The following is a 16,195-nucleotide window of genomic DNA, read 5'->3' on the forward strand; positions in this document are numbered from 1 at the left end:
GAAAAGGAAGGGGCCTGTCTGACTTCTAATGCCCCTCAGTAGCGAGCAGAGAGGCACTGTGCTGTAAAACAGCACCATACGTAGGCACCATGAAAGGGGTAGGAACAATTGTGTAGAAGGCACTTGCTTTAATGAGGGGCGGGATGCTATGCTATTACAGTCAACTGGGGCAAGCCAAGCCAACACACACACACACACACACACACACACACACACACACACACACGCACACACACACCCCTACCTCCACTCTCTGTTTATGGTCACAGAATGAACTCTGGGGAGGATCAGAAGATCATTAATAAGGTAAACTCATTAGGGCATCTAGGGAGGGAGGGAGAAGGTCTTGAGAAGTAAAATGTTCCTGGTAGAGGTAAATGCCTTTTCCTTGTCCTAGAACCATCAGGTGTGAGCGTTTGGAATCCAGGCTCTGAAGGTTGAGGAAGTCCTCGCCACCTGGCTGTAGATGGGGAATCGATAGCTCATTGTGTGCTTCTGCAAGAGAACGAGCGAATGAACTCCAGCTCTTCTGTATGAGCCAAGCATTCTCCAGCACCATCCCTGACAGCTGACCGTGAGGGAGGACTGCTGCTTGATAAGAGTGGCTTTGTCTGGCATTTAGATGGGGTGAGTAGTCATTCAAAGGAGGATCTTCTCACTTTGCCCAATGAGTAATCCAACAACTGAGTAGAGACATTGAGACACTGGGCTGGGCACTGGGCCAGGTGTGTGTCAGACGGTCGTGAACATTAGGGCTACATTCCTGCTCCTGTGGGGTAGGAATAGATAAAAGTTGGATGGAAGTAAAAAAAATAAATAAATAAATGAAAACAGGTAATTGGAGTATTGGAGACCAATATAAAGATGATGGAGATAAAAATTTAAGAAGACAATTCATTCCTTTGAGAAAAAACGACTTGAAATGTATGTGCTATTGGGACTGGATATACAGTTCAGTGGGTAAGAGAGCTTATCGCTCTTATAGTGGCTAGAATCTGGTTCCCACCAGGCTTCTATATTTAACTCCAGATCCAGGGGAATCAGACAGCCTTTGGCTTCTGTGCACCTGTGAATGCATGCACATAAGTTGGTGCAGGCACATACATCTACAGATTAACTTAAAAATAAATAAGTAAATGCTAATGGATGACTCCTTCTCTGGGGCTGGAGAGGTAGCTCAGTAATAAATTACTTACCCAGAAGGTGTGAGGCCGGGGCATCCAACCCTAACACTGGAAAACAAGAGTCCTCTCTGACTATGTTGCCTTTGCGTTGAGACCCGGATGAGATGACAGGGAGAGGCATTCAAAGCTTTCTCTAAAGTGAAGGAACAATACGTACTGAGACTGTACATCTAGATCAGACTTGGAATGTTCTAGGAACAAGAAACCAAAAGGCACTGTGGCCTGAGCAGAAAAAACCAAACAGGAGGGGCGGGTCTACTGCAATCTCATGATGCAAGACATCACTCAAGAGCTTGAAAGCTGCTGATGTCTGTCACGCACGTCCAGAGGTTCTGCTTCATTGGTTGGAGGTGTCACCCAGGGAGTCAGGAACTTAAGATTCTTTGGCGGTTTCAATGTCCAAACAAGGCTATGAGGTGCTGACAAGAGAAGACCTTGAGGGCCATAGCAAGGCAACTTGGACTGGAGACTTAGAGGTGTTCTTCTAGTACTCCAGGACCACATCCAGAAAGAACCCTGTTAAGAGATGTTGAAGGTAGAATTAGAGTCAAGGTAATCAAATAATCCAGCTGAACATGGTGGCACACGCCTTTAGTATCCCACTTAGGAGACAGCAATAAGCTGATTCTCTGTGAGTTCAAGGCCAGCATGCTTTACATAGTAAGTTCTGGGACAGCTGGAAACACAGTGAGACCCTGTTTTTACGAAGAAGGAGGAGGGAGGAGGAGGAGGAGGAGGAGGAGGAGGAGGAGGAGGAGGAGGAAGAGGAAGAGGGAAGAGGAAGGAGGAAGAAGAAGGAAGTGGAGGAGGAAGAAGAGGAGGTGGAGGAGGAAGAAGAGGAAGAACAAAAGAACGAAAGAACGAAAGAAAGAAAGAAAGAAAGAAAGAAAGAAAGAAAGAAAGAAAGAAAAGAAGAGGAAAAAAAACAGGAGACAAAGGGGAACTAACAAGGCTGTGAAGAAAAGCAGTAAAATCCAGGTAATCAGAATAAAACAGACATACACATTGTCGTGTGATGTCACATACCTGTGATCCTAGCATTCAACTTAGGCCGTGGTAAGGTTTCAAGTTTGACGCCACATAGCAAATCTAGGTCAGCCTGGAGCTACATCAAAAGACTATGTCTCAACAAAATAAAGTCAACAACAACAAATGCACAAGTACAAACCCCAAGGCAAGAGATGAGGAGAAAGGACCCGCATGGGTATTAATTTCTTACAGCTTCTGCAATAAACTTACCACAAAGTTTAGTGATTTTTTTTAAATTTATTTTGTACATGAGTACACTGCAGCTGTCTTCAGACACACCAGAAGAGGGCATCGGATCCCATTACAGATGGTCATGGGCCACCATGTGGTTGCTGGGATTTGAACTCAGGACCTCTGGAAGAGCAGTCCATGCTCTTAACCACTGAGCCACCTCTCCAGCCCAAGTTTAGTGATTTTAACACACACGATTGTTGTCGCACTGCTGGAGATCAACCCAGAGCCTTGAGCATGCAAGGAAAGCACTGTACCACTGAACCACAACCCTAGGTCATCATTTTAATTAAAATTCTTAGTGTGTGTGTGTGTGTGTGAATATAGGCCACATGCGTGGGTGCCCAGAAGACCTGAAGTTATACGTATGTGGTCGTGAGTCATCTGATGTGGGCTCTGGAAGAGTAGCAAGTGCCTTTAGCTGTGTAACCATCTCTCCAGCCCCTACATTTGCTGTCTTTTCATTCCTTAGTTCATAAGTCTGTAAAGGGTCTCACTGGGATAAAATGAAGGTCTCAGCAGGACCTGGTTCCCGATGGATGAATGCGTGGGTGATCCATTCTCTTAGTTTTTGCTGCTTCTTGAGGCCCTGATGGCTCCCTTCCTCAATGCCAGCAGTGTATGGGAGCTGGAGAAATGGCTTAATAGTTAATAGTGTGTGCCTCAATTAGAGTTAGGGTTTCCATTCCTGCACAAACATCAGGACCAAGAAGCAAGTTTGGAGGTAAGGGTTTATTCAGCTTACACTTCCATGCTGTTCATCACCAAAGGAAGTCAGGACTGGAACTCCCAGCAGGTCAGGAAGCAGGAGCTGATGCAGAGGCCATGGAGGGATGTTACTTACTGGCTTGCTTCCCCTAGATTGCTCAGCTTGCTCTCTTATACAATCCAAGACCACCAGTCCAGGGACCACACCACCCACAATCGGCTGGGTCCTCCTCCCTTCATCACTAATTGAGAAAATGCCTTACAGCTGGGTCTCATGAAGGCATTTCCACAACTGAGGCTCCTTTTTCTGTGATAGCTCCAGCTTGCGTCAGGCTGACACACAAAACCAGGCAGTGCAGTTACTATTGCTGTGGTGAAACACCATGACTAAACAAACAACTTGGGGAGGAAAGGGTTCGTTTTGCCCACACTCCCATATAACAGTTCATCATCAAAAGCAGTGAGGGTAGGAATTCGAGCAGGACAGGAACCTTGAGGCAGGAGTTGATGCAGAGGCGGTGGAGAGGTGTTGTTTATTTGCTTCGTATGGCTTCTTTCACCTGATTTCTTGTAAAACCCAGGACCACCAGCCCATCTCCCTCACGTGGAGGCCTCTCCCTCACGGATCACTAATTATGAAAATGCCCTACAGATTCGCCTACAGCCAAATCTTACGGTGGCATTTTCTCAACTGAAGCTCCCTCCTCTTCAACAATTCTAGCTTGGGTCAAGCTGACATGAAACTAACTAGCACAGAGTACTTGCTACTTCTGCAGAGGACCTGAATTAGGTTCCTAGCACCCACGCTGGGTGACTCACAACTGCCTTTGAGTCCAGCTTCAATGACTATGATGAGCTCTTCTGGCTGCCGTGCCAGAAAAAAAAAAAAAAAAATATATATATATATATATATATATATATATATATATATATATACCAGCGATATCAGTCTGAGAACTTCTTGTGCTACTAGCTCTCTCGTTGTCCTCTCTGTTCTCACTCTCCACTTTTAAGAATGCGTGTGATTACAGGGGAGGCACCTATTTACTCTAGAACAGTCTCCCTACTTTAAGCTCAACCGATTATCAAACATAGTACGACCTCAAATTAATTCTCCGTTTCTAAGTAAGGCAATGTCTTCAGTTTTCTAGGAGTTAAGACGAAGTGTCTTGTGTGGCATGGTACCATTCTACCTGCACAGAAATGCATCTTTTGCAAAACGGATTTAGATTGTGTTGGGTCTTTTTTCTTTTTTTTTTTTTTTTTTTTTTTAATTTTTTTTTTTTTTTTTTTTTTTGGCCCGAGTTTTTTTTTTTGCCTTTTTTTTTTTTTTTTGCCTCCCACTGAGTTAAATCCCCCCCCTTTTTTTTTTTTTTTTTTTTTAAAGTTGGGATGGTGGTTGTTTTTTGAGAGTGTTTCATATGTAGCCCGAGTTGGCATGGAACTCAGAGCAATCCTTTGGCCTCAGACTCCCAAGTTTAGGATTGTAGACATGCACCATCACACCCAGCCTCAAATTTTGCTGGTGTGTTTTGATGTTGAGCTGGGAGGTTTGTTTATCATGGTGTCACATTTGAGTACCTCTCTAGTACTCTGGGGGAGGAAGAAGAGTGCCCGGAGGGGGTGCTCAATAAAGGGCTGCTGCTCTGTAAGGCCCCGGTGCCTTGTTGTGTTATTATCAACAACAATAAAACTAATGACAAGGTCCCTCCCTGGGTGTTTTGGTTGAGTACGTCCATCTGACCCTCAACAACCTGCTGTGATGTTCAGTGCTACCAGACTACTGTGATGTGTGTCGTAATGCCTGTTTGTATGAATGTATCTATAGACTTATTCACACTAGAGTCGGGCATCAAGGGTCATGATACACATGCAACAGTGGTCATGATACACATGGTCACAGGCAGGGACAAATAGAAGTTTTTTCCGAAATTCCCAAATTCCAGGCAGAAAGGCTTGGAAATGAGAAAGGGGAGCTAGGAAGAGGAGAACGGGAAGAAAGGGGGGAGATGAGGAAGAGATGGTGAGAGAGGTGAGAGAGGGTACAAGGAAAGATCAGAGAAGAAGGCAGAAGGGAGCTCCCAGGGTCTGCCATTTCAATTTAAAACAAACAAGGTAAGTTGATTCCCTTCTGTAGCACGGTCAGAAGAACTAGGTATGGTCCTCCTTTGATGATCCAGGTCTCTGGGTCTCTGAGATCTTTTCAAATAAATTATTGTCAGACACAAAAAGAAAAAGGGAACAAGAAAGTTGAAAATAAGAACACAAAGGAAAGGGATAGAGAAAATGGAAACCAGGAGAGGGATGGGGGACTGGGAGAGAGGAGAGAGAGAGAGAGAGAGAGAGAGAGAGAGAGAGAGAGATGCAGAGCCTGAACTAGAGATGCGGGTGTGTGTAGGCGCCTGCTTCCAGCTCTTCTCCCAAAGCCTGCCGTGTACCCAGACCTTAATAGGCAAGGCAGGAGGATGGAAGGCAGAGAGGCGCCAGGAGTGACAACCACACGCCAACACTCAAAGGCCTGCCAAAGCCACACAGTCCAGTACCAAAGCTTCCGGGCCCCCAGCCCCCAGATGTAGGTGTGCCAGCCACCTGGGATGACTCATGCCCTGGCAATCTGGGCACGCATGCCAAGAGCGAGCCTGGGCATCCTGCCCACCAAAAGCACACCACAGGCCAAGGGGGAGATTCACGTTCTTCAGGGACTCACTCACGGGGGCTACCAAACCCAATATTGCCACCTTGGCCATGGCGCATGCCCTGGTGCTCACCTCCGAGGTTCTAGAACCTAGGTGTCTCAGTCTCCACACCCTGCTCCCCCAAACCCTACTAGGGAAGCGGGAGAACCAGATGAGGCATTACGCAAGGTCTGCTGTTTACCTCCTGCAAGGGCCTCCTCCCTCCCTATAAAACCTGACGTGGTGAGGAGACGCTCTGAGTCCGCTCTGGGTAACCAAGGCAGCCCGGGAGAGGGGTAGATAGGGGGTGCAAAGTGAATGAGGGAGGCGCAGCGAGGGGCGTCGAGTCAGCACGCAGCGGGCGTGGTCCGCCACTTGCGAGCTCGGGGGCGGCTGCGAACTAGGTTGCGTCGGGACCCCTGCTTTCCATGGAGGTTCCCGAGCTGGGCCCAGGGTTGGTGGAGCGTCTGGAGCAGCTGGCGACGTGTCCGCTGTGCGGGGGCCCCTTCGAGGACCCAGTCCTGCTGGCGTGCGAGCACAGCTTCTGCCGTTCGTGCTTGGCGCGCTGCTGGGGGTCCCCGGCGGCGCCCGGCTCGGAGGAGGCGACCCCGTCCTGCCCCTGCTGTGGTCAGCCGTGCCCCAGACGCAGCCTGAGGTCTAACGTGCGACTGGCAGTGGAGGTGCGCATCAGCCGCGGGCTGCGTGAGAAACTGGCCGAGCCCGGGGCCCGGACCGGGAGACGACGCGGCGGCCGCATCCCCACCATGGGCTGCCTGGATCCCCAAGGAGAGGTAAGGCGATCCGCCTTCACGGGTTCTGATTGTTGGTGAAGAAGAGGTTTGTAGGTGTCCTAGCAAAGGTGGGAGCTGTGCTTTTCGCTCTAAAGCCCTAATGGATATGTAGGTAGCAGATAACTTGGCACCGGGAAAACAGAGGCAAGAGGATTGCTCAAGTTCAGTTTGGTAGACATAGCGAGTTCTATTACAGGAATGAATACAGAGAAAAAGAGAAAGAAATTTTAAATAAAAAATTTTAAGGAAAGGAGGGAGAAGGGGGAGGGGAAGGGGAGGTAGGGGGAAAGACTGGCCAAGTGTTGAGTGAGTAGTTTGAAAAAGGGAGAAGGAGTTGACCCTTGGTCGGCAGGGGTGGGGGTGGGGAGCTGGAGAGAGAGAGAGTCTTGTCAGAGCTGGAGGGAGGTGGCTGTAGAGGCAGAAACATGCTGGTGGCATTTAGTAAGCAGAGTCCCCTAAAGATCTGAGAAGCCTCCTGCAGAGCCGGGGGTAGGAGCCAGAAAGGGAAGTGAGATGCAGACACCCCGGGGTTAGGAAAAGGAGGCGCCCAGGGAGGGTGGATATAGGACGGAATGGACAGAGAATCAATCACTGGAGCCAAAGTTGACACTGGGTACAGAAAACCTGGAACCAAGGTTGACAGTGGGTGTAGAAAAAGCACGAGTGGACGGGTGAGAAATTAGGAGACTGGGGGTGTGTGTGTGTGTGTGTGTGTGTGTGTGTGTGTGTGTGTGTGTGTGTGTCAAATTCAAATGCCTGAAGTGAGGCAGGGGTTCCCCAACAAGCCCTAGCCAGAACCGTAGGTTGTTATTGTTCTCAGCTCCTCCCAGATCCCCAGGCACAGGCGGAAACAGGTGGAGGCTAGGTCCGGGTGAACAGCTGGCAGATCTCTTGCTCGTCTCCACGTTGCAGCCATAAAGTTTTCCACTAGGCCCTCCCTGAGCCCCTTGGACATCAACCACTCCTATTTCTTTATGGTCCCTCAAGACCATCCATCTGGCTTTTTTCCCCCCTTAGCAGACCTCCAGCCCTGGGTCTGGCTTCCGCCCTTTGAAGGCTTCACAGGCCTAATTAGTATAGGTGTAATTGCTGTCCTCTCTTCTCCTTCCTGCCACACTGGCCTTCCTCTCTGGGCATCAGAAAAGAGGGATGGAGGAAACCCAGTGTTTGGAGGGGAGAGAATCCAGCGCCCTCTTCTGGCTGCCATGGCTCTCTACGAAATCTATGGGGCCTCTTGGGACACCTCTGACTTCAGGGGCCTGAGGGTACAGAGACGTAATAAAACGAAGAGCCCAATAAACGCCACTGAGCTTTAAAGACGAGAAGGAAAGCAGCTTTATTGTTAGGCTTTTATATAATAACTCTTAGCTCAAGGAATATGGGTGTGTGTTCCCTTTTTGTGGTGAAGGGGTGGATGTTTGTCTGGAATATACTCCGGAAACTAGAGAACTGACAGAGAGCATGGGCCTAGGGAGATCAAACAAGGTGTAAGAAGTAGTTATGTTGAGGCTATGGAAGGATGGAGAAGGCGTATATAACAGTCGGGATGAAGTAGGTGATTTTGGAATGAACAGAAAAGTCATGAAAGGAGAGGGGAGAACGGAAGAGATAGATAGAGCAGAGTGGGGTGGGTGTGGATGGGGAGTGTTGGGGGTGGTTTTAAAAGGTGGGAGGGGGGTTGGGGATTTAGCTCAGTGGTTAGAGCGCTTGCCTAGGAAGCACAAGGCCCTGGGTTCGGTCCCCAGCTCCGAAAAAAAAAACCAAAAAAAAAAAAAAAAAAAAAGGTGGGAGGGTATCAAGCAGCCAGAGCTCACCTGAGGCGGAGGGGAGGTTGTCTCACAGCATGAACTCACGCCCGTGTTTTCTTCTGCCGGTCCCAGGATATGAGGAAGACATGGAGACGGTGAGTTCCATTTTTATTGTTTCTTCCTTTCCACTACCTACAACCATAGCCATGACCTTCTCTCCAGGCCCATATCTTTACCTCCACATACCAACGGGCTTTCCGGAGTGTAGCCTCACCTGTTTCTGTGACGAGGGAGTGGGTTAGGAGTCGGGATCATCAGAAGCAGCATCGGAAGGCAGGGATGCTAATAACTTCCTGACCCTTCCTTCATCTTTCCAGATTCGATGTCCCGGTACCCAAGTCATCTAACTCAGAGGAGGATCTCCCTGAAGATTACCCCGTGGTAAAAAACATGCTTCACAGACTGACAGGTGAGGAGACAGGGAGCGGATCATAATCTATGCTCTGTTCGCTCCCTCTTAGCTCTCAAAAATGCTCAAGTCCCCTTTGGTATCAGTTTTGACTTCCTACAGCGGGAATAATGATGTGCCACAAATGGGTGACTTGGACAACGACCGTCTGCACTTCAGAGTCTAGAGATAGAAGTCTGAGGGCTAAGGAGAAATCTGTTCTGTGCTCTCTCCTGGCTTCTGGAAGCTTCAACACTTCCTTGGTCCACAGATGGTCTTGCCTGGGCTTCCTTCTAGGTACCTGTCTCTATGCACAAATTTCTTCTCTCTCTTTTAAGGGAGAAGTCATACTGCATTAAGGCCCACAGTAATAATCTCTTTTACCTGATTACCTTTGTGAAAATCATTTTCCCACGTACACACACACACACACACCCTTTTAAAGAATCTCTCTCTATGTATCCCAGGCTGGCATGGACCTCTTGTACCTCTGTTCATTGCCTGTAATGGACTGAGGCTCTGCATATGTAACTCGACGCCTGGACAGGAAGCACAGTGTAACCCGGAACAATATCATTAATTCCTCAGATCGCAGCCACGTTCCCTCATGCTTTTGTGTACCTCCAGACAGATCACTCTCGGGAATTCCTGCTTCTACCCACTCCCATTCTCTGAAAGGGGTCAAGACTCCAGCATCACCTCTATCCCTTCTGTGTGCATTCCCAAGGTAGTTCTTCAGATGTTGCACCCCTTAGTCACCCCTCCATCCTACTTAATCCAAATTGCTTATAGTTCCTAATCCATAAGTATTTCCTTAAAGCACCCCATACCTACAAGGCCAGTGACTCTTTCTGGTCCCTTCGGCAATCTCTGTATCTCCTCTGACCACACCTCCTCAAGAAATGGGCGTATCCTGTGAGGGTGAATGGGCTGGTTTTACTGGATACCTTGGATTCCTCTCCCTTTGCCCTTCTTTAGTCACTCTGGTTCCTATGAGGTATCAGTTTCTCTCAGGTATCAGTCTCTCTCAGTAGTCTTGCTGACCTGGCTCCCATACCCCATCCAGATGCCGAAGATTCAAGGTTTTTGTGTTGTTGTTGTTGTTGTTGTTGTTGAGACAGGATCTTACTATGCCTAACTGGCTTGGAACTTGCTATGCAGGCTGCCCTCGAACTCACAGAGTTCTGCCCTCTGCCTCCCGGGTGCTGGGATTATAGCCGCTACAGTCAGTCGGCTTGCAGATTCAAGTATTAGTCCTCATTCTCCTTAGAAGTCCTATCAGCCACTCTTCCTCCAACACCACAAATCAACCTTCCCTCAGGTCTGCATGCTGGGTTCCTTGACCAAGTCCAGTTCCACAAAAGTGGTTGTACATCAGAGCACAGAGTGGCTCTGTAGCTTAGTCTCTTCCGGTCCCAGTCGACCTTTGAGCTGCGCACATCTTCTGAGTACCTCTTCTCCACTCTTCTCTCTCCGGATTTAAGAAACTTCTCGTGTGATATTCCCCCTGTCGCCTCTTCTGCAGCTGACCTGACGCTCGACCCTCGCACTGCACATCGTGATCTGCTCATCTCCTCTGACTACCGCGGCGTGAGTCTGGCTCCACCCGGAACCCCTGTGCCGCTGGACAGCCCGGAGCGCTTCGATCGGCTCCGGGCTGTGTTGGGTGCGCAGGGCTTCGCGTCAGGTCGCCACTGCTGGGAGGTGGAGACCGCGGAAGGCGCGTGCTTCAGAGACTTTGTGGCGAAGGATGAGGACGCAGGAGAGAGCTGCTACGCCGTGGGCGCTGCCGGGGAGTCCGTGACGCGCAAGGGCCTCATCAAGCTGTGCCCATCGGAGGCTATATGGGCCGTGGAGGGCCGCGGCGGCCGCTTGTGGGCGCTCACGGCTCCAGAGCCCACTCTACTAGGTGGCGCCAGGCCCCCGCCGCAGCGCATTCGCGTGGACTTGGACTGGGAGCGGGGTCGTGTGGCCTTCTATGATGGCCGCTCATTGGACTTGCTCTTCGCCTTCCAGGCGCCGGGACCGCTCGGGGAGCGTGTCTTCCCACTGCTCTGCACTTGTGACCCCCGCGCCCCACTGCGTATTGTGCCAGGAGAAGCCTGAGCTTCAGGTCTCTAGTTCCTATCCTAGCCTAGTCTGGATGACCTCGAGGTTACTTCTGTTCGGTGCAGTAATCCCCACAGCGGCCTTGTCTGTGCACCCATTGGAGCAGGAGTATTAATAAGCACCCTTTGCCCACTCATACTTTCTCCCAAATCAAAAGCTCAACTGGCTTGTACATCCACCCGTGCCTTTAAGCCAGCCTAGAGCTGAGTCTCCATGATCTAAGACCTTTCTTTTGTATCCTTTCTGTACCATTCTCGGCCAGGATAGAGAAAGAGGCTCTGTACCACCAGTGTTGGGAAACAGTCCTAATTTACCTCCAATCCCAAAAGGCTCAGGGCCTGATCCATAGCAGGAATTTCCTGCTCTTGTCCACTCTTGAGGATTCTCCTCAAAAAAAAAAAAAAAAAAAAAAAAAAAAAAAAAAGAGTCCTCCAAAAACAAGACACTTAACTCATAGCTAAGACACTCAGCTCAGACCTGAAGCCTAAAACATAAATTCTGGGATGTGTATGCAAGCCAGTCTACCTTCCATTTATGACTGTTTCCTATGCTAGTGGCCTTTTGCCATTGAACACCCTCTTGGAACTTTATCTTGCACATAAAAGAACTAATGGTGCTACCTCCCTTCTCAGGCTGGGGGCAACTCAGACATCCCAAACATTCTGTATAGCCCCCATCCTTCCCTTGTGTATAAATGGGCCTGTATTTAACACGTTGTGCAATGTTGGGTTATTTATTTTGTGCATCTGTGTCAATAAATGAGATCTAAGTGGTGCCGTGGGTTTTGCTGATCTCTGCACTGTGCACAGCTGGAGCCTAGAGGATAACACCCAGGTCCCAGCACCAGCTGGGGAGGCTGAGAGAGAGCAAGACAGCTGGGTTGGCAGACTCCAAGGCCTAGGAAGGAAAGGGTAGGAGTGCACTGCAGGGGCCTGACCCCTCGTCTCTCTGCTTTCTCCCTCCGGCCGCCAGGACACCAATGCTGAGGCTCAAAGATTAAAGGCTGAGAGAATCGTTGACTCTAGGTCAGTGGTCTCAGCCAGCTTTGTCAGAAATGTTATATTCAAGACATGACTACTATTGGTTCCACTTCCCATCAGAGGTGTGAATGACAAAGACCTCTCCTAACTCCTCTGGAGAGCCAGAAGGGGTAAGAGGAGCAGAAGGGCCAGGGAGCCCTATGGTCTCCACACAACCTTATATCCCACAGGCAAGAACTAAGATTTAGGAAAACTGCATCAATGGAAGAACCACAAGCCAGGATTAATATGCAGAGCTGGGGTACAAGATTGCCTGGAATTTGATTGGGACCCTGGCAGTGAAAGCTGGGACAGTTGGAAACCCAGTTGAAGTGCTTGGGACTCAAGCTGAGGGTGCAGGTGGCCAAAATAACTGGGTCCCAGGACAGGTAGTTTGGCAGTGAGAACAAAAGGGATAAATTGGGACCAAGATGCCTGGATCCCAGGCACAGGGGCAAACTGTAGGGAAGAAGGGGCTGGGAGAACCCAAAGCCTGGGTTCTGGAACAGCAGCAAGTCAGAATTACAGGGTCTGTATCCGCCCTCCTCTTCCTCTTCTCAATCAGGCAGGAGAGGGAAGAAGGGGGCAGGAGAAGGGACCAGACCATGGGTTAAGTCCCCATGTCAGATGGATACATTTGGGGCCAGGCAGACACATGAATGGTGAGAGGGATTTAGTGCTGCATAGGTCCTGGAGGGGGCTGAGAGGGATCAGGAGGCTGTGGAGGAGTGGTTGGGGTGGGTCCTGGGGTTGTAGGACGCCGTCCTTTGCGGTGACCCCGTACACAGTGCGTATGACCACAGCCTTCCTCTTCATCCTCATCACTCTCGGTGGAGCTCTCACCAAAGGCCCGAGGTTTCTCATAAATACAGCAGCCTGCACGGAGAGGAAGCCAGTTAAGAAGGATGAAGAACATAGTGCTCAGTCAGTCTCATTTCCATCACATATGTTCAGAAATCCTCTTTCAACCACTGTCTCCTCCTACTTCCTGGAATCCAGCTGCCTTAGCCTCCTCCCCAGGTACTCAGGTACCCATGACTCCTGTGTCCTCAGAGAGTTGGAGGCACCTGCCTTCCATGTTGCCATGGCTCCCCCAGGCCCCACCCCCAGGCTTTGGTTCTGCATAGTTTTACTCCCACCCAGTTTCCTTTCCAACCAAGAACTTGAGGGGCTGTGAAGCACCAGAATCAGAGATAGTGGCCGGGCCCACTGGACCCCCCCACACACACACACACTCACATTTCGATGAGCGGCGCCCCATATGCTCATTGTCCACAGTGTCACTTGACCACTCCACCTTCTTCTCTGGCTTCCGTTTCCGAAGTTTAATGGTTAGGCTCCGATTCTCCTGTAAAGTTAAAGAGGTATGGGCCCATCTAGCTCACTTACTCTTGACTTTTCCCGTTTCCCATGGAACCTCCTCTTTTGTCATCCGTGGCTCAGTCAGTAGCACGCACCATGCCCCTGGAGGAGCCAGATGCTAGGAGTCAGCAAAGGACATGTGTTTAGCCTGTTTGTGGGGAGTATGGACTCCCGTTCTCGATAACCAATAGTATGCAAGGAAGACAATTCTTAACCTAGGGTAGATGCCAGCAAATCTGCAACGCAGGACACATGCAACGCAGGACACAACGCTCCCTGTTTCCTCTTCCACATCACCCTTGGTGATATGAATAGTAGGACTGTTATTTTCCCCTTTTCCTGTGACTGATCTTTGACCTCCCTTTCCTCTCCACCCCTCTGATTCATGTTTGCTCTAAAGAGATTAAAGGCATGTAATCCAAGCATTTAGTAGCTTCTACAACTTGGTAAAGCTTTTTTCTTGTGGAAAAAGAAGATAAAGAAAGAAAGAAAGAAAGAAAGAAAGAAAGAAAGAAGGAAAGAAAGCAAGCAAGCAAGGAAGCAAGCAGGGATTGGAAACATCTCTGTTGGTAAAGTTCTTTTTTTGCAAGCATGAAGACCTGAGTTTGATCTCCCAAAATCAACAACAACAACAACAACAACAACAACAACAACAACAACAACAAGTCAGATGTGGTGATGGTGGTGCACGTTTGTAATTCCAGTATTGGAGAAGTGGAAAAAGGCAGATCTCTTGCTAGCCAGTCTAGCCTATTTGGCCAGCTTTTAAAAAAAAAAAAAAAAAAAAAAAAGATTTTTGTATCAAAGAAGAAAGGAAGGAAGGAAAGAAAGAAAGAAACAAACAGACTTATGCCAGGCTTGAGAAACATTTGAGATTGACTTCAGGCTACATACATCCACACACATCAAAATAAAACAAATATCCAAAATTCTCCTCCTACAAAGAGAGCCTTCATTCTTCTCTCATCTTCAAGCCCAGGGCTCCCTAATCGTATTCACTTATTCTTTAACACCCTGGCATCTCTGGTAATAATTACTAAACAACTAAGCCCCTTTCAACCCAGACATTATTAGACCCAACGCATCTTTCTCCCTTTGAAAGCAATTTGGTTTTGCAAAGGCTGTTTGCTCATTTGCTTCTCTCCTCTCTGATATGTCAAAATATTACCTTCACCTTATTTTCTTGTTTCCTCATTCCCTCCCTCCGCTTTAACACGCACCCATTCCATGACTATCTATTGGCGAGCACTACTGGTAAGTACTCATTCTGCACGCTTGCCTCCAAAACCATGCTTTCTCAAATGGCGTTTCGCTTCCTTCCAGTACCTTCCTTGGTCCAGTTTCCGTTTATTACGTACACAGACCACCACCCCAAGCCGTAACACCTATACTCTAATTGTAACTGCAGATTAAACAATCCTTGACGAGTCACTTGAACCATCTGAGCCGCTCCAAGCATTTCTAGTCACTTCCGATTTTCCCAGTAAGAGTAAACCCCACAGGTCCCAGATCCCAAACCCTCCAACTTTCCAGACCCCCATTCCCCTCCCAGTGCTTCCCAGACCCCTAAACAGCCCCCCTGCCCGCGTTTCTCACGGGCTCGGTTGTCACGGTAACCGTTGTCTCAGTGACGGTCTCACTCAGCCCCCCGGGTCCTGCCTCCGCCATGGCTAAAGCGAAAAGCGAGGAACCAGGATGAGACACCCCTCCCTTTTTCTGCGCCTCTGAGATCTAAGAGAAACCGGTACACGATTCGGAGTAGAGGCCAGGATGCTCTGGCTTCTTAATCTTCCCTACTCCTCCAGGGCCTCCGCTTCCCCACCCCTGGGGAAAAAACCTGTCCAACCCCACTTCCGGCCTTTCACTTCCGGGTGTGACGCATCCTGCAGAACCCAGTTTCTCTTCCCCAGCACCACTCGGGCCAAAACAGGCGTCATCAGATTAGTTCCGCCGTAATGCAATAGTGCGCAGACGCTAAGGTTAGCAGAAGCGACGTCATTGTGGGGTGGGGCCAGGCGGCCCAGGGCCTAAGTTCATTGGCCGGTCAACCCTGCAGGCACAGGGGATGAGCTCTCTGTGCCCACGACGCTGACCCTATCTGCTGTATCCTTGAGCGTGAAAAAAAATAGGTGGGACAGTGACTGTATCTCGGCCAAATTCCATTTTACCATTCTGTCGAGAAACGGTTTTCCGGGAGCAGGAAATGCACTGGGGTCTAGTCCTCTCCCTGTTTGTTGATATCTCAGTGAGGGTACACTAAACCTGAAATTATTCGACTGTAGTAGGCCCTAAGATAAAAGTGTGAAACACCCAGACTGCCGTTTAGTTCTCTGTTTGAAGAATGCAAGGGCTAGATGCAGGGGGCAGAGTGAAAAATTCAAATTCATCTGGTTAAGTTCTGTTGAATCTTTCACTATCCGTCCCAAAATTCCAGTTTTTGTTTCCTTACAATGAGAAACTAAATTTAGATAGAATATATGAATCACATGTATAACGATTTTGCTTCTCTTTCTTTCTCTCTCTTTTTCTTTTTTTGTATTGGCCTTGTGATGGTTTACATTTAGGCTTACTGTGCTTGAGAGACCAAACGGGGAAAAAAGGCCTTTAATTTGTAAGCTCCTAGCTTTTACAAGTTGCATCTTTTTTTTTAACCAGACACGGGGTTTCTTTGTGTAGAGCCCTAGCCTAGATTAGTAGACCAGGCTGTCCTCAAACTCAGATTCACCTACTTATGCCTCCCCATGTACTGAGATTAAAGGCCTACACTACCACCACCCAATACATTATTATTCTATTTTTTAAATTTTATATTTTTGCTTATTCACTTTATATCCTGCTCACTGTGTCCCTCTCACAACCCTTCTCCCATCCCCTCACCCCTTTTCCTCTGA

At 48.8% G+C, this 16,195-nt stretch overlaps 2 protein-coding genes across 2 annotated transcripts; one reads left to right on the plus strand and one right to left on the minus strand.

Annotated features, from left to right (window-relative positions):
* Window positions 1–6,058: 6,058 nt before the first annotated feature.
* On the plus strand, window positions 6,059–11,696 carry Rnf39 (ring finger protein 39). The gene is made up of 4 exons (XM_032889317.1): window positions 6,059–6,618; window positions 8,499–8,521; window positions 8,744–8,835; window positions 10,340–11,696. The coding sequence occupies exons 1-4, from the start codon at window positions 6,256–6,258 to the stop codon at window positions 10,918–10,920; spliced, it is 1,059 nt and encodes a 352-aa protein (XP_032745208.1). The 5' UTR covers window positions 6,059–6,255; the 3' UTR covers window positions 10,921–11,696.
* On the minus strand, window positions 11,641–15,186 carry Ppp1r11 (protein phosphatase 1 regulatory inhibitor subunit 11). Its single transcript, XM_032889313.1, has 3 exons — window positions 14,901–15,186; window positions 13,182–13,290; window positions 11,641–12,818 (listed from the first exon to the last, which is right to left on the minus strand). The coding sequence occupies exons 1-3, from the start codon at window positions 14,970–14,972 to the stop codon at window positions 12,616–12,618; spliced, it is 384 nt and encodes a 127-aa protein (XP_032745204.1). The 5' UTR covers window positions 14,973–15,186; the 3' UTR covers window positions 11,641–12,615.
* Window positions 15,187–16,195: the final 1,009 nt, after the last annotated feature.

Source organism: Rattus rattus, chromosome 18, assembly GCF_011064425.1.
Source record: "Rattus rattus isolate New Zealand chromosome 18, Rrattus_CSIRO_v1, whole genome shotgun sequence".
Classification (NCBI taxonomy): domain Eukaryota; kingdom Metazoa; phylum Chordata; class Mammalia; order Rodentia; family Muridae; genus Rattus; species Rattus rattus.

Excerpts from the sequence above, each read along its gene's own strand:
- Rnf39 (XM_032889317.1), top strand. The coding sequence starts at position 6,256 with ATGGAGGTTCCCGAGCTGGGCCCAGGGTTGGTGGAGCGTCTGGAGCAG. Across the intron at positions 8,522-8,743 it reads ATGAGGAAGACATGGAGACG|ATTCGATGTCCCGGTACCCA; the intron begins GTGAGTTCCATT and ends TCATCTTTCCAG. Across the intron at positions 8,836-10,339 it reads CATGCTTCACAGACTGACAG|CTGACCTGACGCTCGACCCT; the intron begins GTGAGGAGACAG and ends CCTCTTCTGCAG.
- Ppp1r11 (XM_032889313.1), bottom strand. The coding sequence starts at position 14,972 with ATGGCGGAGGCAGGACCCGGGGGGCTGAGTGAGACCGTCACTGAGACA. Across the intron at positions 13,291-14,900 it reads TTACCGTGACAACCGAGCCC|GAGAATCGGAGCCTAACCAT; the intron begins GTGAGAAACGCG and ends TTAACTTTACAG. Across the intron at positions 12,819-13,181 it reads GGGGCGCCGCTCATCGAAAT|GCTGCTGTATTTATGAGAAA; the intron begins GTGAGTGTGTGT and ends CTCTCCGTGCAG.